The following is a 27,085-nucleotide window of genomic DNA, read 5'->3' on the forward strand; positions in this document are numbered from 1 at the left end:
TGGCATGTCATCGTTCCTTTGACCGCTCATGAACTCACTATATTTTGCAGGGGCCTATTTGCAAATTGGTCAGTTTTTTTCCCACTCAGACCGGTTTTGGCCTTATTTGATGAAACCAACGAGTTTGCGGACTAGATTTCTCGAGTATTTGGCCTAAAGTGTGCAATCAGTTTGAGTTTATGGACTAGTGACACATTTCACTCCACGAGAAATATGAAATTACAATCAAGTCCCTGTGTCTTTTATGAGGACCCCTGACTAAGAGAGGGAAGGATCAATAGGCCTGTGAAGTGTAGTGCTAGGAAATTGGGGGGGGGGGGGGGCTCCGAACTGGAGGCCCTATGCGGCTGCACTGGTTGCATACCCCTCGGCCCAGGCCTGGTCCATGTGTCTTTTATAAGGAGGACCCCAGACTAACAGAGCGAAAAACGAGTCCAGCACAATCTCCACTTGGATACAGCCTCCCCGTCGCCTTGGATAGAACACTTAGGAAACGAGGCTGCCATCAGCGCAGCCCTTGCACACCATGTACACCATGATGTTCACGGTCAAGAGGAATAGAAATGGCCGCCCTTCGACCAGAGGAGGCAGTTGCTCGCTGGTTAAAGACCGGCTTTCTACCGTCTGGAACCGCACCACGAGCCTCCTATGTAAGCTCTAAATCACCTCTTCTTCCCGTCGTCGGGTGTTTTTTCTTTTCTTTTTTTGGAACCAGAGATACAATGCAGTTCACACATACTCCCAACCAAAAAGAGTGAAATGCACCACTAGTCCATAAACTCAAACGGATTGCACACTTTAGGCCAACAACTCGAGAAGTGATCGGATTTAGTCCGCAAACTCGTTGATTTGATCAAATAAGGCCGAGACCGGCCCGAGTGGGAAAAACTGACCAAACAGAATATTTTGGAGTACAACTTCTACAACAATCTCTCCAAAGAAATACGGATTGTCACTGACAAACATAGATGCAATCTCTCGAAAAAATACAAACTCTCACTTATAGTATATAGGGATTCGATCTCTCCAAACAGAATATCTCTCCATTGTGCAAAAATGCTCTTTTAGAATACAACATCTACATCATCTTCCTCTGGCAAACAACAATTTGGGTCAACTTTCTTCACCCGGTGGCACTTCGGCATTGTGTATCAACCAAAGTGCTAGGTTACGCAATGGTACACGCATGACGATTTCAACGTGGAAGAAGATTCAATGAAGCACACAGATAATAACTGAAACACATGTTGGAGAAAGTCATATATTGCAAGAATAGTCATATCAACAACTAAATCAACATTGCTATTTGTTCTAAAAAGGAGATAATATCAGTATTCTTTGCTATAACTATCAACAAAAACCAGGGGCAATCACTAAACAAGGTAGGACTATATCTATCTGAACAAGTTTTCACGCATGGATAGTTATACGTAGCCTTCTCAATAGTAGCAAAAAGGGATTGAATGCGGGTAATGGTAAATGATGAAGGTAACAATGAGGATGATGTTGTCAAGAACATAGTATATACAAAAATATTCTAATGGAATGAACGAATAACATGATTTCAGCATGATGTTTCTTTCACTAAAGGAGGCCACTTCCTATTAAATAAAATAACCTGAAAATAAAACCTGACTTACCTATTCTAACATTATATGGCAGGTAGAATATGGTGTACTACCATGCGAAAGTATTATGTGATTCCTGATTCTATATTATGTGATTCTTGATTCTACAAGCTTATTGTTTAATGCAAACCAATAGTAAGAGCGTCGAGACATTGTCATATTTCATATGTGCACTGCAATCAGACCTGTTTCTCGTATTCTGCTATTATATAATGATTTTTGTTTGTGAAATATTGCAAAAAAAATGCAAACCAATAGTGAGAGCATTGGGACATTGTTATATTACATTAATTTGAGCCCTATATTCGATTCTTCATGACCACTAACCTCAATGCAACGAATCAAGAAAGTAAGTTGATGGGAGCTATCCGGCAACAACAATTATTCTGTGAGCAGAGAGAATTAGGAAAATGCAATGGGATCGGGGAAGATGAACATTCTCACTGTGTGAAAGTATGAGTAGGGGAAAGAAGAACCAACAAGTCAACAAGACTACAGAATGGGAAAGTGAAGAATCATAGTGATGGGATCCATGAACCAAATGATGTTTTGTAAATGCAGCTTGGTACTATCAATACACATTAAGCCTAATATATCAAGGGTTAGTTAGTAATAAGAACAAAGTTTGCTCTCTCAGTGTCCACCCTTCGTACTGGTGAACACTATGTAAGAAAATCTGATAAAAACCTATATTAGAAAAAGTGATTTGTATGTCCAGCCACCCTTGGTTTTGATGGGTCCACATCTATGGAACCAAATACCTACCAACAAAGTTTTCATTCAAATGCACATACTATATAAATAAACTAAATTAATTTTAGTACAAGATTACTAAATAAATATTCCAACCTTGCATACCGGGAGAAAATTAACCTATGACTACACGAAAACAATCAGAACTATTAAATTTTTGTTTACATAAAAAACCAAGCAACATGATAAAAAGTCAAAAAAATACAACTATAATTTTAAGAATGTTGTCGATCATAATACTACAGTTTGTATTGTATGCATGATTAGAATGTAAAGAATTACCAGACAACACATCTACTTATGTTATCAATAAAAACCCAAACTTACCAAAGATAAAACTTTGTTCGCAAAGTCCTTATATTTGAAACTGTCACCACATTTGTTTTCAGTTTTCCTTTGGAAAATCAAATAATATATTTTGAACATTAAATTTCATAAAATCCTAGCCCACGCATCGAGCAGGCCACTTTGCTAGTTAAGATTAAGATGGGAGGATCAAAGTCCACCAGGAAACCCGTGGTCTCTCAACAATACGTGCAACAGCTCATGTTTCCTTCCTCTAGAAGGCTGTGGCAGTCTGGATGATTTTGGCAGAGGTACCACATGCAAATCGGCGGCCGCTTCACTACGATAACGTCAGTCGGCTAGATTCCTTCCCAACGCAATCTTGCAGAATCCTAGGACGTAGTTCACCCTGTAATATGTGACGTTCAACAGTAGAATCCTGGCTTAGTTTATCTAAACACTCACGTGTAGTCTCCCTAATGGAAAATGTGCACTTGATCTTTCCAGCTGGAGGACGCACTTCTCGAAGCGGCTGGAACTGATAGAATCGAGTGGACGGCGGTCGGGTGACATGGAGAGAGAAATAAGAGAGACATCGTGGAGAGATTGATTTTTTTGATGGGGTGTAGAGAAAGAGGAGAGGGGTCGTGGAGAGATTAATTTTCCTCTTTTTACGAAAGAGAGATTGGTTTTTTTTACCGGTGCAAGCAGATTGATAATTTGACAAAGTTTTGAACGAACTCTGGGAAGATCACGGTAAAGGAGTCATCTCATTTTTTTGTATTCGAAAAAATAAGATGTCTGCACTGGATATACGGGTCGATCTCGACCGTAATAACTCGGCCCCACAAGATTAATGGCTCCCAAGTACTGATTAATGCGGGAATTCTTTGGGAGTCTCAAATTAGTATAGGTATAGATATCATGGATTGCTTGTGTGATGTAGAATCCAAAGTTAGTTGCATGGATTGCTTTGTGTAGAAATTTTAGTGATAATCCGATTGTGTAGAATCCGATATTTATAATGCATTTTGATTAGAAATATTTTGAGTGTCCAGAATATTAGGAATAGATAAAATGAACTCCTATAAATTACTAGTGTAGAATTTGTTGCTTTGTATCTCCCTCCGTGGATTTTGGTTTATTTGTGTATACAATTACTAGGGTAGAATTGTATACTTAGTTTTCAATATGTTTTCAGTATGTTTTGTGTAAAATAAACTCCAATTATGTTTAGTATAAATTGGTTTACTGGTGTACAAACTGATTATATACTTAGTTTTAATAATATTTTGTGTAGAATAGCGCAGCCACCACCATGTCAAGGTGCGCAACCAACCTCGCAACTGGCACGCAGTTTGGCATCTACTTCCAGACGTGTTTTGTTCCTGCAGGGGCAACACATTATATGAAGTTTCTAACAGTCAGTTATTTTGTTTTTGTTGCAATTTCCAATAATGCAATGTGTTCGTTTATTGATTTTTCTTACACAGATCGTCTCTTGCAATGTGAGATTGGAGTTCAATGAGTTCATTACTAGTGACACTGTGATCTTCGACGCTCCTAGTGGACCCTACACTATGGAGGTCAACAAGGGATGGAAGATATCCCAGATTGGAGGAGATGAATGGGATCGTTTGATCGCCCACATGCATCTCACTAGGGGTGAATTGATCAGCTTCTCCTTTAGAAGAGAAACTCCAAGGCTGGCTGTTATCTTCCTCAAATTGGAGGACGTAGATGATGAGGACCCACTTGATGAAGCTCTCTATGCCCAAAGAATGAGGCTGAGCAAGGACGAATTGGGCAATCTCTGGTACATACTTCCTCCACGTGATGACTACGTTGGGATGCCATTCGGGACCCGCCTGACAAGGACGAATGTTAACCGCTATGTCATGGTATGTTACTTAGTGTAGAAATTTGATATGCCTAATTAGTAATGTTGTGATATACTTACTGTAGATTTTGATGATATGCTTACTGTGTAGTAATGTAATATGCTTGGTATAATAATGTTGTGATATCCTTAGTGTAGAATTTGAGGATATGCTTAGTGTAGTAATGTGATATGCTTAGTGTAGAATGTGATGATATATGCTTAGTGTAGAATTTGATGATATGCTTAATTAGTGTAGTAATGTGTGATGCATCATATGCTTATTAGTGTGTAGTAATGTTGTGATATTCTTAGTATAGAATTTGATGATATACTTAGTGTAGTAATGTGATATAGACTTATTGTAGTAATGTGACATGCTCATCTATCATATATGTCTTTTTTTAGAAATTGCCTAAGAGGCTAAGTGAGAGTTGTGGCATCGAGCCAGATGAAGCAGGCATTGCTGGACTACGCCTTACCGCCAGGGCTCCATCACCAACTGTGCTTATGTAGTGGACACAGACAGTCGCACTGTCTTCAGTGCTGGGGGGTGGAACAACTTCCTTGCTAGCAAGAATTTCCAGGTTGGACAGGCCATCTTAGTCATCATCAGGAACACTCGACGCCATGACTTGCGGATGATGATCGTCATCGACCTCATTTAGAAGTATGTGTGTGGCGCGACAGTAGATGCTAAATGAACTGCTTATTAGCACTATCTACTACTATTTTAGCTCGTAATGTTCTATTAACTGGAAATGTTTGTGAGATCTAGCTACTACATAATGTTTGTCAGATTTTCACTTAATTATTAACTCGTAATGTTCTATTATTTGGTACTGTTCTAGTGTGTAATGTTACATATGTGCTTACTTTTACTGTGAAATGCTAAATGTTAGATGGTGTCAAATTTTTTTTACTACACGAAACGTTCGTGGCGTGCAAATTACATTGTGCGCCGTTAGGTAAGTGAATATAGTGGTGGTGTTGCCGACGTGGCACACCAGCAACACGTATAATACTGCTGACGTAGGCACCAACGCCACCACTATTTTTTAACAATGACGCCATATTGGTGGTGTCGTGTATCCACGCCAGCAAGGCCATTTTTGTCACCCCATAGCTAGGCTTTTCTGCACTAGTGTAAGCTTCTACACAAAAGGAAACAACCAAAAAATTTGACTCTTCCATTGTAATCCATTTATAGTAAAATAATTTCTTGTACACTAGAGTAAGGAATTCCTATTACGTGCTCTTACAAACAGAGACTAATAAACAATATAGGGCATACTACAACACATTATTTACTGAGCCTCCAAGGAAATCGGGACAATCTCAGAGCTAAACCAAGAGACATATACACATATATTGATCCTTATGGTAGTGGCTTTAATGGAGCCTCCAGACGGTAGCAACAGACGAGTATTCGACTAGTTATATAATAAAGTGAGAGTACGCGTTGCGCATATTAATTCTTCTGTTATGTTATATGAACTGTTCGAAATTTGGGGCCCTATTTTGTTTTTCACCCAGGGCCCCAAATTTCGGGTGACAACCTTGATCAAATAGAACCCCTAAAATTGTCCATTATTGGAACTTGCATGCCTGTCACAAGAAGGTTTTATTACTGGACCACATCATTATCCATCGTTGAACATCATGACCTAGTACAGTTCTAGGAGTCACAAACGACACAGGCACAATGCCAAAAGTTTGGGATGACTTCCCTACAGTAAGAATCCGAGACTTCGGGTCCCCATTTTCTCATGCAGGATAAACGGCATTTTAATTTCGTGCATAAAGTGGCTCCAAATGCAATTCCAGTAAAGCATTGCTCTGTAGAGAAGAACACACACCATTAAAAGAAGTCCATATTGAGAAAAATCCAAGAAAGTTGACGTAGTTTGGGTGAAAAATATTGTTCTACTCTAGTTGTCATGAGAAAGGAAATAAAAAGGGAAATGGAGATCAATTTTGTACCAACATGAATGGAATTTGCAAGCTGCGCAATCACCATGAGGCAAAGAAGTATAGCTTTCCCTTCCATAAGACCAGACACAAAGTTCTTCTTCTCCTCACTATTTGTTCGTCCAAAAGCTTACACGATTATATCTTTATATATAGACTTGTAGATAGAGATCATTTACTCCATATCTCATACAATTAATATCAGAAATATCTGAGCATATCATTATCCATAATTTTTAAAAATTGTTCTATCTTTAAGACGGTATCCTTTTTAAAAAATGGTTCTATCTTTAAGATGGTATCCATTTAAGAATTCTTCTTCCTTCCTGTGGATGGCACCCATGGTGGCATCTTACTTTGCGATGCACCATATAACATCTCTCATTACCCCCTGTTGGCCGGTAGGTTAATGGTCCCGGTATGATGACTTGAAGATTGTGCTTCTTTCTGATTTACATGACGAGCATTCGTCCCGCTCCGGCCCATGGTGACGGTGCTAAATCTGACATGTCTGGTGGTAGGGGTCCTAAGCTAGGCGTCTTGGTGCGATGGTAACAACATGAACTTACCACGTGTCGCCACCTGTACATGCCGACCTTGCTTCCTAGTTAGTAACTCTTAAGCTACTATATGTATGCACTTCAATTTTTGTGAATCATTCGCCTCCTTGCTCTGTTGTAATGATAAATATAATTATCAACCAGCAATAAAAGGCTACCTTGTCTACCTGAAAAAAGAGATGCGCATCACCATTAGAGGCTCTACCTTCAAACATGATACTACAGTTTAAGAAGCTATGTGCCTAATTTCACTGATGATTGCTCCATAAACACCACTATTGCTTTTCTATATGTCACTTATAACTCGATGCGTGAGCTAGAATTTCTAAAGCTCATTAAAACATCAATGTTATTTTGTTATCTCTAAAGATTTACTCCCTCTGTTCCTAAATATTTGTCTTTCTAGAGATTTCAACAAGTGACTACATACGGAGCAAAAAGAGTGAATCTACACTCTAAGATATGTCTATATACATCCGTATGTGGTAGTCCATTTGAAATCTCAAAAAGACAAATATTTAGGAACGGAGGGAGTACATGAAATCTCTGTTCACCATGTACACTATGTAAAATATCAATGTGAATAGCCAATTATTACAAACTTTTGAGTGATTCAACTTAAGAAAGATATCTTGTGTAAGACATTAGGAAGGAGAAATAAATGCGGTCTATTTTTTCCAAGACATACAAACATCACATATATGCACTAGCGACCATCACATATATAAAGGAGTTATACCACATTGTATGTAAGTCGACTATAATGAAATTATTTATTACTAAATGATCTTTGGAAGTGAATATTTATTATTATTCTATTAAAAAATCAGTATGAACTGTTATTTCATATGGTTGCCATGTAGCTTGTTTTCATTATTTTACTAATATAACAACACAAGAAAGCCTAATAAAAGATAAACAATATTATTTGTACAAGTCACTGATTAGTGAGTCGAGCAAACATTGGAGTATTTTCACCACATCACGTCATTATTTAAAATTCGTTTACACTCTAGTAAAATGCCTACCAATTCAGCAAAAGAAGTACGTATTATTTTATAATCTCACCACTGCAGATAGTGATGTAGTTTATCATTGGCTTATCCAATGTTCTGTTGGAACACGCCCACGGATCAATCACATGAAAACACGATGGACACGCACGCGCAGAACTTTTAGGTTTGTGCCTCTTTTTTTTCCTCCACAATATTACAATCTGATAATGGGCTGATGTACGCGCGCGAGTCCTAATTGGACTGACCAACGTGACTTCTTCCTAAGACAATTCCGACCCAAACTCTAATCCAACACGGAAGTGTGCTGCACTAACACTATCCTAGCCGGACTCCTACTATTCCTAATCACCGGCAAGCTTGACTACAAACTTTACCAGACTCAGCTACTCACTCCAGCTATGACACGGACATGTACTGCTACGTGGAAACGAATCAATCTATCTAGCTGTACTCACCACGTGACATTAGGCAAGATTATTGCCAACATGTTCTTCTCCTTCAACGAAGCACATTCCAATTCTATATAATAGAAAGAATGATCAAATAACAACTCAGACCGATACAAAGTGTCTATTATATTGACACAAATATACCACTCAGCAAGAAATGTTATCTGTAACAACATTAAGCATGAGCAAGATTATCTATGGAAACAAAGAAGTCAAATCAAATGACCAGATAATAGCCTAGCTCAAGCATATAGTACACATCTATTCAGAATAAATAAATGACGTTAGATGGCATTCTCTCAATTCCTATAACAACCATGTGCCTGACGCCGGGTATGAAGGTTGTTATCCTCTTGATCAAAGATACCAACACCATAATTAGGTATTTAGGTAGTTGCACGTGGACTCATTGCACTTTCATCTTGCTGGGGAGCTTTTGTCTTCATCTTTGCATGCACGTCTCATGGATCGCTGATCCCTGAGTCTTAGTCATGAACATTGACATAACTTCCAATCAGTAAAATAATCAGGGTTATTAAATATGGAGAGATGGGACAGTGGACATGTATCCGCTGATAGACTTTCTATGACGCAGATGCATATGGAGAGATGGTGCCATAAAGTCAAAAATAATCAGGGTCCTTAAATATGAAGAGAAAAATATCGGGTATGCTAATAATATGAGATACCAAACTAATTGTAAAATCAAAACATAATATAAAGCCAATAGGGCTTATAGTTGTTATACCTCATGATCAATTTGAGGCGGTATATGAAAACAGTGCATGTCAGGTATCAACACAATTTTCCTTTTTAGTAAGGGGACCTTCCAATCAAAAAATTAGCATTAGAAATTTTAGTGTGAATATTTATAGATGTTTATTTTTACTGGGATTAATTAAACCTAAACCAGATAGAACGACATGCCAGCTACTTGCAGAGCAGAAAACTATAGTAGCTATCCATGAGGATATCTGCCAAAGTTAGTTGGGCCGTGAACCAACCTGTGGTTGGATGGTTAGAGGGACTGTGGTATCCCCACCCCACGAGGGTTCAAGTCCTGGTGCTCGCATTTATTCCTGAAATTATTTCAGGATTTCCGGCGATGCGCATCCAGTGGAGGAGACGTTCCCGTTGATGACGAGGTGCCTATGATGACTTCATAAATTTTAAGATGATATGCCGGCTCGGTCTTTCAGAGGTGCTCATAGGGGTAAGGTGTGCGCGTGTGCGTTCATAGGGGTGAGTGTATGCGCGTGTATATGAGCGCTTGCGTCTGTACTGTGTTAAAAAAATCTAGTTGGGCCACCAATTAGAAAGATTATGTTACCTAATAGAGAGCACCAGGGGAACAACAGATCAATATGCATGTTCTGCACTGTTTGCCTATAGAACCATACCGTTCATATGTCATTGTGAGCCTCCAAATTCTGTTAAGATGATGTATTGCTTAAAGCCATAACATGCATGTTAGCCAGCAAGAATGCTGCAATCCCTCTAATAAAAATGGGAAATTACCCTACAATTTGGGGAGGAAAATAGTAGATCCATGGCTGTCTAATTCTACACAAACATGATTAAACAAAGTCAGATAGCAATTTATTAGAGATGGAGGAACTTGCCGTATGTGTTCCATGTATACACCAGATATTGCCTTGGATGACCAGCTGCTTCACAACTCATGCACCTGGCTTGGACCCAGAAAAAATAAGATGCCGTCCCATGCCCATTCTCTCGGTGGCGCTTAGATCACTTTTCCTGGCCGATGCCAGGGGCCTCAATTCTCTCAACTGAACTGCAACAACATTCTTTTTTGTATGATCCAGATCAAATAGAAAGAATATAAGATAGGATGGAACAAAACTGAACCAAATAAATTTTTATCTGCAGTGTATAGTAGCTAGCATCAAAATCAGCAATTTGTAGGAATCAAACTTAGGGTTCATAAGAGAAATAACAAATAACTGCATACATCACTTGCTAGTTAGGTACAAAACCACACAGTAAAGGTCATCCATACCTATTCTAGACCACGCAATCCTCAGCAGTTCTCCATGGCGTCTGTCCAGCAGGCGAATGCATCGCTGCAACAGCTTTGCCTGAGTGTCATCGCAGAGAACTTTCCATTGCAGCAGATATAAGCTTAGTTTTGATACGACACATCTGGCATCTCTCCAGGTACGCCCCTGAAAACAAAAGTTGTTCCTTAGTTTCCAAATGCTCCACAAGGAGGCAGCCACTACCAGGTTAAGCATAGCGTCATTCTTATTGTTCTGCCATAAGGCACAAATGTCATCAAAGCTAGAAATGCATGGACGATCAAAACATTCAGAAATAAAATCCCAAATCTGTTTTGCAACCACACATTCAAACAGCAAATGTTGGACAGTTTCATTTTCACTACAAAATAAGTAGGACAAATCTTCCACAGGTCTCCTTTTAGCCAAATTATCTCGGGTAAGGATTTTGTTATGAACACACAACCACAGGAACACATGAATTTTTTGTGGGCAGATAACTTTCCAAAGTTTATCTCCCACCTTAGAGACCACACCCCCAAAGTTAATTTGTTTATAGAAAGATTTAACTGAGAAAACCCAATTTGACTCCAAATTCCAAATGGGAGAATCAGGTTCATCTCTTAACTGAGATGTTTTAACTAGATCAACCAGGTGATTCCAGCTACTAAGACCTGTTTCACCAAAGCATCTTCTAAATGTTAGTTTCAATGTGACACCATCCCAGAATTGTGCTACCGAGCACTCACTCTGGTTGCAAATGCAAAAAAGATCCCAGAAACGAGTTTTTAGGGAATAAACCCCAACCCAGGTGTCATGCCAGAAACTGACATTCTCTCCATTCCCCAATTTCCATTTGTAAAAAGTCTTGGCTGCAGCAAAAGCCCAAGTGGCACTCTTCCAAAAGGTAGAGCCCACTCCATTTTTAGACCATAGAATATTAGGTTTATCAATATCATACTTATAGGAAATAATTTTCTTCCACTCACTGTCTTTACTATCAAAGTATCTTTTTGCCCAATTGGCCAGAAGTGCCATGTTAAATTCTCTAATGTTAGGGACACCCATTCCCCCAAATTCCTTCTTCTTAGAGATCATACCCCAGCTAGCTCCTGTCTCCCCAGAAAAAATGGGCTATATGCGAACTGATAGCATTAATGGCCCACTTGGGAAATTTAATCATGGACATCAAGTAAGCAGGAATACTGATAATGCAGGCACATAACAAAATAATTTTCCCTTTGTATGTAAGGTATCTCCCCAACCAGCCAGAAATATTTTTTATAATCCTATCAATGATAGGTTGTAAATCCTCTTTCTTAAAGTTGTCATAGTGCAGAGGCACCCCCAAGTACTTGATAGGAAAATCTCCCAACTTGCAGCAAAAAATCTCGGCAAATTCTTTTGCCACTTCCTCCTCCACATTAATGGTAAGTAAATCACTCTTATGGAAATTAATTTTCATACCCAACAGATTTTCAAAACAGGACAAAAGCCATTTAAAATTTCTGGCTTTGTCCATTGAATTTTCTAAGAATAGGATGGTGTCATCAGCATATTGTAAGCTGACAACACCTCCAGGAATAGCCTGAGGCAGAAGCCCCGAAATTAAGCCTCAGCTCACAGCTTTGTGAAGCATTTTAGAAAAAACATCATCAACCAGGTTAAAAAGCAAAGGAGAATACGGATCACCCTGCTTTAACCCTTTCCCAGCTAAAAAATGGGGGCCCACTGTGTCATTGATCCGAACACTAAAAGTGCTTTGAAGTAAAGTGGTTTTAATCCAAGAAATCCATTTGTCCTCGAAACCTCTCGAATGTAACATATCAAATAGGAATTCCCAACTAACTCTGTCATATGCTTTCTCATAATCTAGTTTGAGCACTAGCCCTTGAGTATTAGATCTCTTAACCTCATGAATAACTTCATGTGCCATCACCACACTCTCCAAAATGTACCTCCCCTTAATAAAGGTTGTTTGATTTAAGGAAATGAGTCTGTGACTAATAGGGGAAACCCTGTTAGTCATAGCTTTAGAAAAGATCTTAACCCCACAGTTACTGAAACTAATAGGCCTAAATTTCTTCATATATTTAGCATTAGGTTCTTTAGGAATAAGCACAATCAGTGCAAAATTAAGACGGTATAGGTCTAACTTGCCCTCCTCAAAGTCTTTCACTAAGGCCATAAAGTGAGATTTGATCACGTCCCAAAAAGTTTGATAAAAAAAGGAAAGATAATCCATCTGGGCCAGGTGCCCCATGAGCATAAGAACCAAAAATGGCCTCTTTAATCTCTTCTTCAGAGAAGTTTTTCTGGAGGTTGTCATTCTCCTCCTGAGTGACTAATTCTTCCTCCTCCCAGAAGGAAGGACCCAGCTTGATGTTATGTTTAACTTCATATTTAAACAATTCCTTATAGAAGTTAGTGGCTACATCCAGCATCTCTTTAGTAGAGTGGACAGGGCCATTATCTCAAATCAGCTCTGAAAGGTGGTTTTTCCTATGTCTGTAGTTAGCCAGAGCCTGAAAATAAGCATTGTTCGTATCTCCATCTTTAATTTTTTGATCCCTCGATCGTTGCCACAAGGCAACCTCTTCTTTATGCCAAATCCTATCTAGTTCATCTTTGATCTCTATCATACGTGCTTTGTCCCCATCATCCAGCTGATTACGCTTGGAAAACACATCTAATATATCAACCTCTAATTTCAGGTCCTTCTTCCTTTTTCTCATACCAGCCTCCACATTGATGCTCCAGCCTTTTGTTTTTTTCCTAAGAATCTTAGTCTTGTTCATCCAAGTATCTAGAGCACACTTTCCAGGAACTACAGAGTTCCAAATCTCACATACTAAATCTTTAAAACCAGGTTGATCCAACCACCATTTCTCAAATCGAAAAGGTTTAGGGGAGGTAACCCTCCTAGCTCCCGTATCTAAAATAAGTGGTGTGTGATCGCTCCCTATCCGTGGTAGAGCAGTTAGAGTAGACATAGGAAAGTGGGCATCCCAGGACATAGAGACCAACACCCTATCTATAGTGGCAAAAATAGGAATATCTTGATTATTACTCCAGGTGAAATTCTTGTTAGCAATGCTAATTTCCAACAAAGCCCACTTGTTAATCCAATCATTAAACAGGAAGGAGTTTTGAGCATTAACAACACCATTACTCTTATCCTCCTTAGACCTAACCAAATTAAAATCTCCCCCCAAAATAAAAGGGTATGTAAGAGTAGACATAACTTCATGAAGTTCAGCAATAAACTCAATTTTATATTCATTATAAGCAGTACCATAGAAAGCAACAAAGTGCCACAGAAAACCATCATTTTTGCTCTTAATAGTAACTATAACACAATATTTCTTATCTAAGAAACCAATGATATCAAATAAGTCTAGTTTACGACCCACAAGGATCCCTCCAGCAGTATTGTTCGCAGGAAGCACATGCCACTCGTAGTTATTATTACCAGCAATCATACCCAAGGTCCCACTCTCTGTTTTCTCTCTTTTGGTTTCAAAGAAACCCACAAAATCAATGTGTTTAGTATTAAGGAAATCTCCCAGGCACTATAGTTTACCAGGTTGAGCAAGACCCCTAATATTCCAAAAAGCACCTATCATTTGACCTTAAAAGGGTGAGATAAGCCACAAAGCTGGTTCTTAGCATTAATAACAGGGCTATCTAGTTCTAGGGCAGCAGTGCCCCTGTCCTATTAACTAATATAGCATTATTGTCAGTGGGGGAATTATTATCGTAGCAGTCCATGTCTATGGAGTTCGGGAGAACAATCTCCGGATTAGAATCAGCAAATTGAAGACATTTAATCTTCTCCCTAGCCACTAAATCAGCAATGATATCATTGCACTCATTATTATCATCACCCACACACAGATCAACCAAAGCAGTATGAGAAGCAAGTACTTCATTTTCCAAGGTAGCAAATGATTTACCTTTGAAAGTAGTAGGAACTTCCAGGTTCTTCTTCAGCAAGTAAGCATTTGCCTTGTCCATGATCTTCACATTTACATGACCTCTGGTTTTAGGCCTATTAGTCAGAACTGGGCCCCAAGCAGTTTTGGTTTCAGTGTTGAGTTTCTTCTTCTTTTCTGATTCTGCATTGTCCATAGATTCAATTAATGATCTCTTCACAGAGCCAATAGCCATAGCCAAATCTTCAGGGAGGCATTGCAGTTTAGTTTCCATATCTTCTTCCTCTCCATCTGTCTCCTCCATGTCAAATTTATTGAGCTGTTCAGAATAATACTACAGATGTGCAGACATATGAATTTCCTCGGTATCCTCAGGCAGCAGGTGATATGAGCATGGGGTGCCGAACCCTGGCTTGTCCTCAACCTGTTTGTTCTCTCTATATCCACTTTTACTGATTTCCTCCAGGAAGTTGTCATGGGCCTCATCAATCATAATCTTTGAGTGAATTCTTCTGCAGACACAGAGATCTGTTGTACTTGCTTGTTTGTCTTAGAGCTGGGGTTCTCTTTTGGTGTGAAGTTAGCTCTGTCCAGTCCATCAAAAGGTTCCCCTGCATGATCTTCCATGCTGTCCTTATCAGTCAGGTCATCATCCAGTTTTTCTTTCTTTCCATCTCCATTATCTTGTCATCATCATCATTTCCATCTGATTCTTCTCCAACTTGTTCAAATCCTTCCACAGTGAAAAACAGCAGGTAGAGCATTTTCTTCATCTCCACCAGTCTCTCAAATGGGATTTTGCAGGGATCTCTGCAAGCAATCTTGATTCTGATAGTTTCATAGAAGCTTTTGAAAATGCCATTCCAATCAACATCCACAAGGATTCCAAAACATCCAGCAACCTGTGCAAAGACCTTCCAAACACACCATTTTGGGGGAATTCCATCAACAACCACCCAAGCTTCTTTTAGTTCTCCAAACCCATCCAACATTCCTTCCCATTCACAAATCTTAATAGAAACACCATCGATAGGTAGGTTGAACGCTAGAAATTCAATCAGATTATCCACATTCTTCCAGGGTTGAAATCTGTGTAAGAATTTCTTCTCCTCCAGTTCTCTGATCTGCCAAGGCTACTCTTTTGTTTTGCAAAATATTCCATTCAACTACACCAGCAACTCAGAAGTAGAAACTTCTCCTTTAACCACTTTCAGAACTGCACAATTTTTGTAATTCAAGCAGCTAGATTCACTTGCCAGAGGAACATCCACATGATAAAATCCCAAGCCAGCAGCAGCACTACCAAAATAGGTGGCTGTAGGCTGTGGACGAACCCAGGCCGCACAATTGTTCACATTGTGGTTTCCACTTCATATAAAACATTTCTTGGCTTCGATACAATTGCCAACATAGTCTCCAGGCCAGCCACAATTGAAGCAAGTCATCTCCTTATACCTTGGATCTAGAGGTTGAACCAAAGGGGCAGGTTGAGGGGCCTGAGGGATCGGGGCCGGGGCTGGGGCTGGGGCAGGGGCTGGAGCTTGTTTCCCCCCTCCACCCGTCTTGTTTCCTCCGTGCTGGACTGGGATCACCTGAGGAGGACCCGCAGATCTTCCTTCCTGAGTTGGTGCCGCCTTCTTTGCTGCCGGAGGCTGGCAATTCCGGTTACCTTGTCCCTGATTCTCCATATCTCTCACTACCTCAGCAAATGATCTACTCCCCAGCAAAAAACCAGGCACTGTTATCTGAAATTTGGTAGGGGTAGGGTCAAGACCAGGATGAGGAACTGGGAAGCAATCCTCGATGGTGAAGGATTTGGATTGGAACATATCCTTCCTCACCCAGAAGAGCTTGGGAATGGCGAATTTAGGGTTAGGAGGCTGGTGATGTGGTATATGAGGACGAGGGTGGCGGCGGGGGGATGGGACAACCCACAACTGCCCGTAAAAATCCGCAACCTCCTCCTCATCGCTATTACCTAACCTGAGACGCGTATTTTTAGAAGCCGCTTTCGCATGCACCACCCGTCCTGAGATCAACGGTGCAAGGACAGCCGCAGGTCCCAGCCGCGGCTCGTTCAAACAATTCCCCCTCCCTCTCGCACAAACGAGCTCACCGTCGATCTCAGAACTTGCCGGAGCCGACGACCCACACACAGAGCTTCCAGGAATTGGCACGATTCCAGTCGAACACGATCCAGCCCCATAAGGGGCATCCTCAAATCTCTCTTCCTCGACTACTTCAATAGCCATAAGGCTATTTCCTTTAGATTTCATCAATTCCCTCAGCATAAGCTGGAATATTATGCACTCGGTTTACCTTCGATCGAAGACGCGGCACCTTCCCACAATCCCCCGGCAATGGCGGCGGTTCCAGACTGCTGTCAGTCAGCCTAGACCCCGCCCCGAGCACCCGCGAGTTGGTTCGCGCCACTCGGCCGCCGGGAGCTGTGGCCTTCAAGGGACGCGTGGGGGGCTATCCCCCGGCTCCAGGAACTCACGAGGAATCCTGGCCAGCCCCACCACCGACGGTGGCCTGATGTTCAAGCGGGACGGGCTCCATGTCTTGAAGCGTGCCCACTTGGCTGCAATCTTCGGATCCGGTGATTCCGCTTCATGAATCGCCCAGAACAGCAGGTCGTAGTCCATCCCGCCATCGTCGCCAGCGAAGGGCGCGCGCTCTGAGAAGGACGAGGTGTGGATGACTTGAACCAATAGCTCGCCCCACTCGGAGCGGTCGGGGAATCTCTCCGTCACCACCCTGAGCATCTCCGCGCGTGCCTCCGGTGAGGATGCGTCGACCATCGGTCTCTGCACCACCGGAGTTGGTGGTAGCGGGGCCAGTGCAGGCGGAGCCACCGCTAGCGTCGGCCGCCCTCCTCGCCCGCGGCCTGCGGCTCGATCCACCCGCCATCGAGCCCCTGAGAATAGCCTACGGATCAAATCTGAGAGAGTCTGATGGGCGTGGAGTGGTGGATGGAGGTGGGGAATGGGTGGGGGGAGCGAGGGGACGGGCTACTTGGGATCGCCCCGCCATCAATGCGGTGGAGGCCGCCATTAATGGTGGTAGGTGGAGGTTGGGGACGGCCCGCCATTCTCATGCTGAATAATATCTTCCTGCATGTTGGTACCAGCCGATCTGACTGAGGAAATTCGTCTGGCAGATTTGTTGGCAGATTTTTTGGACTACAACATCAAAGACGATGATGCAAGACGCGATGTTATGGTATCGGTGGACCATAGATGTGGTTTGTCACAACGTGCAGACTTCAGTTCCATGAGGGTCCAATAGAGGAACCATTGATGCTTGGGGAGGAGGCTTGATTGGGCTCCTAGATTGACCATTTGTGGCGGCTCACAAGAGGGCGTAGCAGAGGAACCAATGGAGGTCAAGGAGGGGTGGAATAGCTCGGTAAGGTGACTTGGGGCATCCAGGTCGAGCGTTTGTGGCAGCTCCCATGAGGATGCGGCACATGAATCAATGGATCAGCAGGGGGAGGAGGCGCCTAGGTCATGGGTTCATGGAGGTGCTCAGGTCGTGCGTGGTATGATAGATAGATTTCTTAGGTTAGTCCATCAGCTAGGTATGGGAGACGTGAGGGCAACCTAAGGAAAATAACTTCTCATGGAATCTGTAACCTCCGGTGGGTTATGTAATGGCAAAGGTGGGTAATTTTCTTTAATTTATATCTAAAAGCTATAGAGTTTTCCAGTCAATTTATTAAATGGTCAGATGTTTCTAATTTTTGTGGTAATGTCTAAGCTATTTATCCTTTTTCTGGTTAGCCCGTAAAGTACTTTTTATATATAATAGATAGATAGATATATTGGTATATAGACAGATAGATTAACTGAATAACTCATCATTTTTGGGAAATTTCCATACTGATTTGGTGCTTGAAATACATTTTTTTTTGTTTTTGCTCCATGGACATTTTCACACGATCCACCATCATTCATCTGACCGCACTTGTTTTATTACATATGATCATTACGTTTCACTTTGATGAAATATAGAATATGATGATTGCTGTTTTTTCTCTTTCTTCTTGCACTCTTTACATAGTAAACCTCGACCAATGCAATGTAATAACAAATCATAAAGGTGACTGACTATTGCATGTTGGGTTGCACGGATACTTGCAGTCAACCTCTTTCACTCCTTGCGTCCTTCCATGGTGCCAATCTCCAACAGCTTCTGCAACGGTCTGCTCCATATATAAGATGGTAGTGAAACAATATCAATCCAAGAAACAACATGGGGTAGCAGATAATGTGATTTATTGTGGATTTCGAACTCCCTACTTTATTTCCAAGCCTCGGGGAATTATGTGAATTCCAAGAGACGTCAAGGACCATTTGGCAATGAGTGAAGCATGAGTCGATGAAAAATCCCCAGTCCTCTTTATCTTTAACAACCTTTAATGCATCAGCCATCGTGGTCCTTAGTCCTATCGATGCGGTAGCAGAATATTTAGAGTTTCGCAAACAGGGAAAACCATTGATGCTTAATGAGAGTGAAAAATTGACAAGCTAAGCTAACCATCAAGAACATCAATTTGTGTGGAATTGCAGTTCCGGATATTATCCTTGCAACTCAACCACGACTTATCAGGAGCCGACGAAGCTGGTACGATCACATTTCGTATCTATGGCGAAGGATAAGTGATTAAATGGTGAAACTTTTAATGGAGGAGTAGAAATAAGAACGAGAAGAAGAAAATTTAAAATTACCTGCGCTGGATCATACCCAGAGTTGACAATAAACATGGGGGTGTGGATGCTCTTAATAAGCTCTGCGGGGAAGAAACACTAGGAAAACAATTATTTCAGCTAACGAACTTACTAGCATAACCTGATGGCATGCTTAAGAGTGCGAAGCATATCAAGTTATTCAGTTGAAACTACCTCAGTTGGCTCTTTGTTGGTAAGGCAGTCCTTGGGCAACACTTGTCTAACATTCTAAATAAGTTAGCAAAATTTGTGAGATACAGAAGAAACTCAGTGGCATTTAGTACAAAGTGGCATCATCACATGGACAGAAAAATATTGTGTGTTTTACCGACTGTTGCACAACTAACCACTTGCAATCTCAAGAGTTTTACAAAGCCTTTTTTAAAAGTCGTGTTTTAGAGAAGTGCAAAAAGGGGGGAAAGATAACCAGAAATCTTGGTTACAAAATAAGGCATGCTATTAAAGTTTTAAGCAAATCCAATGGCTAACCTGGAGGTGAACGACTCCACCATAGAGAGATCGGAAGGACCTTTGTCCAGATATATCCTTTCTGTTAGAAAAAAGTGGCACTTTTAGTTCAGATACCATGCTAGTGGGTTACTTTTTTATTTTCTTTTCAAGAGTCTTACACGTCAAGAATAAACCCAGCATCGACAAGGCATTTAACCGAAACCTTGTGAGAAAATCGTGCACTAAAATCGTCGCAATGCACAAACGTTGCTAGACCACCAGCAGAACAACCTGTGAGGATGGCCTGAAAAGCGTAGAAATATGATTATTTTTTTCTTTTTTCATTTTTACATGGTCCTTGTTCACAACATTTGTAGCACAGACTGCAACTTTTGTACTAATGGCTCTTGCTCAATTTATATTAGCCCAGTAAATTAAGTATGACCTGTGTAGCATTGGCGAGTCCTTTTTCCATTAGTTCGTCAATAACCGCTTGATAGATACGCAATCCTCTGAAGTGCAGTATGGTTCCATCCTACACCATTACCAACAAAACATCTCCTGAAGCAACCGAAACAACGACATCATATATATCAGAATGCAGAAAAATCACCTCTGCTTGACCTTCCGCATCACCTGAAAACGAAGCTCCATCACAGTATCGCACGTAGGCTTTGTTCCAGTTGTAGAAATCTAATAACATGCCGATGACAATTAGTGCAAGGACATAGTGAGAGCCGAGAAGTATTAAATATTCAGGTAAACGGAGAGAAGGACATGAAAAAATGGAACAAATTAAATAGATATATGGACTGGTGTGTGGAATAGAAGTATCTGTGATTACCAGGATTTTGCAGGTGATCACTGCTGAGGATTCCAGCGCCAGTGAACTGAATCGGTTTCATGAATTTAGACGAACCGAGATCGGACATTCTACAATTGGAACAATCATTGACTGTGCCGCACCAGCCTCCTCCCTTGGTTGTTAAAGAAAACGTACAAGTCCATCAACTAATTGCCCTTCCTTGATTCAACTTGCTAAACATGCCCATCATGTATGTCTTTTGATATATAGAGGGAATTTCGCAAAAAAAAAAAAAGATACGTAGAGGGAAAAAGATGCAGGGAACATTGGATGGATGGCTGGATGGTACGTACCTGTAGATGGATGTGCCAGCTGCTGGAGCTGTCACCGGAGCCTCTCTGGAGGTGGTAACCCGGTGGGGTTCCGTCCAAGCACACAGCACCCTTCTCCTGTGCGGCAGTGAGGAGGATGAGCGCGACGGGCTCCGACTGTGGCACGCCGAACAACATAGGACGGAGAGGGCCAACGGTGACCAGCAGCATGAGGAGCAGGGCTGCCGCCACAAGTACCCACCATCTGCGGTGGTCTGATGGACGAAGTTGGCACTGCTCCGGGTGGAGGAGCGGCTCCGCTGAAGCGGGCACCATGTCCATGGCTGTCACGTCGCCTGTAAGCTAAAGATGGTGTGGCTGTGTCTTGCACTAGCGGGGGTTGCATGATTTGGTTTCGGCAGCTGCTGCTTCTTCTTCTTCTAATATACACAGTGCTCGTGTTGCATTCCACTCCACTCCTCGTCATCTTTCGTAAACCCCGCCAAATCTTCCAGCTGGAAAGCAATCGTACCTTTTGTTGGAGCTGCTCCTCGCTCCCTTGTTCTTCCTCACGTTGCCTCACACAGCTCTCTCTTCTTCTCTCACGAATACACACACACGACAAAACTAGCTTTGCCCTGTCTCCCAATGAAAACCACATAGGCTACATTTTTCCTCAGCCCTCACGGCCTAAACTTTTTCTAATTCATCTGATCACTTAAATAACACATACACGAGACTCACGCACGCACGCCAGCCACCATGCACGGTCTCACATCGTACTCCACTAACCACTAACTCCACGCACTAAGCTAACTAACTAACTACTAATATCCAAAATGCTACTTCACAATTCCTACAGATAGGTTTTTCTCAAAATGGGTGAAAATTTCCATCTCTCGCGATTCATCCTCAAATTTCTGAAAACTATCCATGAAACTTTTGAAAGTTAATGTTTCGGAAACTTTATCATCCAATTCCATGAAGTTTGTGCGAGCACGGCAGACACAATGATTTGGTTTCTAAAATTTGGAACCCGTGTAGTTGAAAGTTCTTTTTTTGAAGTTTGATGACAATATTTGCATATTGTGATCCCACTTTATAAAAACTAGATGACACCCCGTGCGTTGCTGCGGGAATTTTTAGCAGGCATTAGTAGAAGCTAAATTCGATAAACTCCTGTCCTGTGGTTTACATGTTCAATAGTAACAAAAATAAATAGTAGAAAGAAAGTTAAACTATAAGCAAATGGAAATAAACCAATCGACCTTGGTGAAATCCTGACAAAAAGAAATTCAAACATGTACTCTGAATCTCTGATTAGAGGAGGCAAGAAGTTTACACATTGTTCTTATGTACTCTGGTTAGAGTATAGCAATTGGGTTTGTAGTCAATCTGGTCTGATATTTGTCTCTTACCAAGGATCTATCGGATACGTACGTGGGGTAATTAGCAAAGAAGTAATCATGCTTAAGCTTGCCTTCATGCATACGTGCGCACGCAAGTACAGTACCAGTGACAGCATGAACACACCCATAACAGCAGCAACCTGCTGAAAAAGGGTTTCCCCTGCTTTATATTATAAAGCAACTTCCACTGATCACAACGACACTGCTGGGGTGAACAACACATCAAGCCCAAAAGAGAAAGAAAAAAAATGCCAACAACGGCAGCTCGACAAAGCATGGATGATCCGCCACCGCTGCCACTACAAGAAATATGTCAACGTGTGACCTTCTATTAGTGACTTGGGTGAATTGGTCGTTAGTGAGTTGGGTGAATTGCTCGTAAATCTATGACCTTTTGAAACCAATTGGTCGTAAGCCGTTTGGGAGGGTCCAAACCCTAAACCATAACGACCATTTTGGTCAGGAAGGTCGTAATTGCCTTATACGAAATGGTCATAAAGCAGCAGTGGTCAACAGCCTTATTTCTAGCTGATTACGACCAATCTAGATGGTCATGACGTTTACAACGTGGATCCATTGATATTACTGAGTACCACCTCATCAATTTTTGCCTATGTGTCAAGTTTTGCCTATGTGTCATGTCCATGTGTCAATTTCATCTTACGTGTCTGGATAGCAGTCGGTTTGATCCAATAAAGCATGTGTGGCACGAGGCAATAACCACATCCACAGATGTTACATGTTTAAGTGAAATCAAAACATTAGCTAGTCATCATACATGCATGATTATCAACTTTGCAAATTCATTTGAATTAACATAAAGATGTTTTAAAATTCTAGCAAGTAATCAACCAAGCAATCATCATATCAAGTGTTCAAGATGCTTGCATTGGGTATGCAGAAAGGTTGATTCACTCCGTAATTTTGTAAAAATCATCTTCCCTCCATTTTTCCTATTTTCAAAATAATGCAATTACCACATAAATCCGAGACAGCACAAAAAAGTTGTTTGCAAATTTTTGAAATAAATACCGAAATAAACAAGATGAAAAATGAAGAATGTTAGGAAAAGAATCAATTCATTTGGATTTGCGGTTTAAAAATTAGGGAAAGTTAAAGTTTAATAAAAATCTGATTTTTTAAAAAAACTCTAAAATGAAAACGCTTCGGCCAGAAATATGTTTTCTGAGTAAGAAAACATACGAAGTAAACGGCACCTTCACTTAAGACGAAGCGGTACAGCGTTGGGTCACTAACAGTGGGTCCCATGGGCCCACTGGTCAGGTTTGACCAGTCGACGGCACCCTCTTCTCCCGCCATGGGCCCACTGCCCCATGGGCCCACTGGTCTGACCAGTGGGTCCCATGTATATAGAGGGAAAAAAGATTCAGGGAACATTGGAAGGATGGATTGCATGTACCTGCAGATGGATGTGCCAGTTGTTGGAGCCATCACCGGAGCCTCTCTGGAGGTGGTAGCCCGGCGGGGTTCCGTCCAAGCACGCTGTTCCCTTCTCCTGTGCGGCTGCAAGGAGGGTGAGCGCGACGGGCTCTGGCTGCGGCACGCCGAACAGCATTGGACCGAGAGGACCAACGGCGTACAACAGCATGAGGAGCAGGGCCGCCACCGCAAGCCCCAACCATCCGCGGTGGTCTGGTGGACGACGCTGGCGCTTCTCCCGGTGGAGGATCGGCTCCGCTGTCATCGGCACCATGGCCGTCGCGTCACGTTGCCAGCAAGCGAAAAATGGTGTGGCTGTGTCCTGCACTAGGGAAGGTTGCATGATTTGATTTCGGCTGCTGCTGCTCCTTCATCTTCTAATGTACACACTACTCGTGTTGCACTTCACTCCACTCCACTCCACTCCTCGTCATCTTCCGTAAACCCGGCCAAACCTTCCAGCTGGAAAGTAATTGTAATTTTCCACGGTTTTGCTACTTCGAAATGATCCCATGTACGAGGTTTGGTGTCGAGACTAACATCGAGACACGATGGATATCGAGACTAACATCAACTTACATCAAGAAATTTCATCACGGAAATTTCAGTCCTCTATCTAGGCGGATGCTAGGCGCCGACCAAAATTTCAGCCGGTTGCACGCAGCAGTCCAATCGCACACTATGCCTTGCCCTCCAAACCGTCAGATCAGGATCTTCGTCCCTACCCCGCGTCTTCTTCTTCTTCAAACTAGAACAATGCCCGTGCATTGCAACGGGATATAAATATTTTAGTATGTTAGCTTGTGATTTACCTATCAATAATAATACGATTGTGTAAATAAATCTTCATCAAATTCTAACCATGAATTACCTTATATTTTGCTTAAAAGTTTGGTAAGTAAATTGAAGTGAATTTGGTTCAAAAGGTGATTAATTAAGTTGATTGATTATCCTATACATGGAAGGTTGGACGAAGGTGTGGTGGGAAGAAAGGTGAAATGTGAACCTTCCCTTCTTTTTAATTAAATAGTACAGATTACACAACCATGTGCGGGGGACAAGAGCGACAGTGAGCGCCACAGACCTCCCCGCACCGTGTGCTTGCATCATCATCACCGCTATTAGCATCCCTCGTTGCTGCCTCGGTTCTTGCAGCTCCTGCCCATGGACAAGTCGCCACTCACATCGTGCCACATAGCACCGGCAAGCAGTGGTTGAAGCTCGTCGGTCTAATTGTTACAACACCAGGTGTTGTAACAAACACTTCTGTTTCGGTACACAACCCCTAAACACAATGGCTTCTGTTTCGGTACAACCCCCTTAACACATTGATGGCAAAGGGCATGATGGGCATATATAGTACTACAAAATAAAACTGAACCACCAAACTCAAGGGCCTCCAAGTCGTAACCACTACTCCAGTCCAAGTTACGTGATACAATACAAGAAGAATTCATGTTGTACTCTCATAGTCCATGATGGGCCAAAGCCCTTTTTCCAAAAACGTGCAGGGCTAGACCCAATGGTTGACTTCGACCAATTTATCCTAGCGGCATGACCGTTCGCAGTTAGCAGTGGAATCATCACGAGAGCTATATCTCGCATTAAGCGCGACGGAAGGAGCTCTCGTTGAAGAATCCCCCCCCCACCAACCCCCCTCCCCTTGCTACAGTACTGGGACAGCCCATTCGTTCGATAGCTCGTGTTTTCTTCGCTGGTTCTTCACCTCAGTTGTTTCTTTCATTTTTTTTAATTTCTTTGATTTTCTTTATTTCTTCACCAATTTTATTCGCTTTTATTTTTCTTTGATATACTACAATTTTTTTTGTTTTTTACCAGTTTTCTTCCTTATACTTAGTTTTTCTTTTTTTTTACTTGGGTTTCTTTGTTTTTGTTTTTTTACTCAGGTTTATTTGTTTTCTTTCAGTTTTCTTCATTTTCTTTTTTTTCACATAGGTTTTCTCAGTACATAGTATACATTTTCAAATACACGATCTACATTTTTCTTAAATAGATGTTTTCAAATAATTAATCGAATACATGGTCAACATTTTTCAAATATACATTTAACATTTTTCAAATTCTTGATCAACATTGTTCAAATACTTCCTCAAGATTTTTTCAAATGCTTGATTAACATTTTTATATACATAATAAAAAAATTCATCATTTTCCAATACATGGTCAACATTTTTTCTATACAACTTTAACATTTTATAATTGCTTGACTAACATATTGCAAATACAAGTTTAACATTTTTCTAATGCATGGTCAACATGTTTCCTATACACACTTTAAACTTTTTCAAATGCTTGATTAACAATTTTAAAATACAAGATTAACATTTTCTCAAAATTGTCAACATTTCTTCTATGCAAATTTAATATTTTTCAAAAATTGTATCAACAATTTTTCAAATGCAAGATTACCTTTATTATGCATGATCAACATTTTTTCTATACGCATTTAACATTTTTCAAATACTTAGTCATAATTTTTTTTCAAAAGCTTGATTAACATTTTTATATTACAATGATAATTTATTTATTATATTTTTAATGCATGGTCAACATTTTTTCTATACACATTTAAATTTTTCCAAATAATAGGTTAACATTTTTGAATACTTATAAAGATTTTTTAAATGCTTGATGAATATTTTCATATACAAGATCCAAAGATTTTGTCATTTTTAATCCATGATCAACAATCCGTACATAATTAACAATTTTCAAATGCATGATTAACATTTTTCAAAATATTATGTCCAGTATATAATTTTTAAAAATCTCAGGACTGACCCGAACTTTTGCAAGTAGGTGGGCATGCCCATCTTAGGCATCCATGCCTAGTTTGAATGCCTTCCGACACGTATGCACGTTGCGACACGACAGGCCATTTATTGACTTTTTTCAGAACTCCAGAAAATGCAAAACCTGTCAAAAACCCAAACAACTTGGCTTGATGCCTTAAATTGGTCATACAAGGTCATGGAAAAAAAATTGAGGCCATTTCAAGGATGCGGTGAAACAACATGATCTTAGACGGAGTCTTCTAGCCTACCTGAACACACTCCGTTCAACATGGTCAATTTGTGTGCATACTTGAAATGAGACCAACTTTTGCAAGCCGATGGGCATGTCCATGGTAGGCATCCATGTCAGGTTTTAACGATTTTCGACACCTTGTGCAAGTTATGACATCGTCCGGCCATTTATCGACCTGTTTTTATAGAGAAAACTACGGAAAATGCAACATTTGTGAAAAACTTTGGCATGGTGCCTTGAACTGATCATTCAAGGCCATGTAAAAAAAGTGGGACCATTTGAGAAACAACGTGCTCTCAAACGTAGCCTTTTGGCCTACCTGCACACACCCTCCGATGAAGATGGTCTAGTTTTTGACATTCTTGAACATACCTCAACTTTTGTAAGCAAGTCAG

The 27,085-nt window shown here is 41.0% G+C and overlaps 2 protein-coding genes and 1 pseudogene across 5 annotated transcripts; 1 reads left to right on the plus strand and 2 right to left on the minus strand.

The window, feature by feature from the left end:
* The first annotated feature begins 4,246 nt into the window (after positions 1-4,246).
* Positions 4,247-5,213, plus strand: LOC123075966 (uncharacterized; annotated as a pseudogene).
* A 3,456-nt stretch (positions 5,214-8,669) lies between these two features.
* Positions 8,670-17,461, minus strand: LOC123081031 (uncharacterized). Of its 4 annotated transcripts, none has more exons than XM_044503999.1 (3): positions 14,516-16,801; positions 10,562-10,727; positions 8,670-10,331 (listed from the first exon to the last, which is right to left on the minus strand). In XM_044503999.1, the coding sequence occupies exon 1, from the start codon at positions 16,783-16,785 to the stop codon at positions 15,865-15,867; it is 921 nt and encodes a 306-aa protein (XP_044359934.1). In that variant the 5' UTR covers positions 16,786-16,801; the 3' UTR covers positions 8,670-10,331; positions 10,562-10,727; positions 14,516-15,864. The 4 variants fall into 4 exon arrangements, 3 of the variants coding, with proteins under 3 accessions (XP_044359934.1, XP_044359933.1, XP_044359932.1); XM_044503998.1 differs by having other exon boundaries at positions 8,670-10,349; XM_044503997.1 differs by having other exon boundaries at positions 8,671-10,336.
* Positions 17,462-18,452: 991 nt separating this feature from the next.
* LOC123075967 (pectin acetylesterase 5) lies at positions 18,453-21,199 on the minus strand. The gene is made up of 11 exons (XM_044498452.1): positions 20,836-21,199; positions 20,522-20,654; positions 20,291-20,370; positions 20,123-20,212; positions 19,857-19,981; positions 19,717-19,777; positions 19,402-19,455; positions 19,228-19,305; positions 19,037-19,142; positions 18,799-18,944; positions 18,453-18,701 (listed from the first exon to the last, which is right to left on the minus strand). The coding sequence occupies exons 1-11, from the start codon at positions 21,133-21,135 to the stop codon at positions 18,591-18,593; spliced, it is 1,284 nt and encodes a 427-aa protein (XP_044354387.1). The 5' UTR covers positions 21,136-21,199; the 3' UTR covers positions 18,453-18,590.
* Positions 21,200-27,085: the final 5,886 nt, after the last annotated feature.

The sequence above is a fragment of the Triticum aestivum genome, chromosome 3D, assembly GCF_018294505.1.
Source record: "Triticum aestivum cultivar Chinese Spring chromosome 3D, IWGSC CS RefSeq v2.1, whole genome shotgun sequence".
NCBI classification, from domain to species: Eukaryota; Viridiplantae; Streptophyta; class Magnoliopsida; order Poales; family Poaceae; genus Triticum; species Triticum aestivum.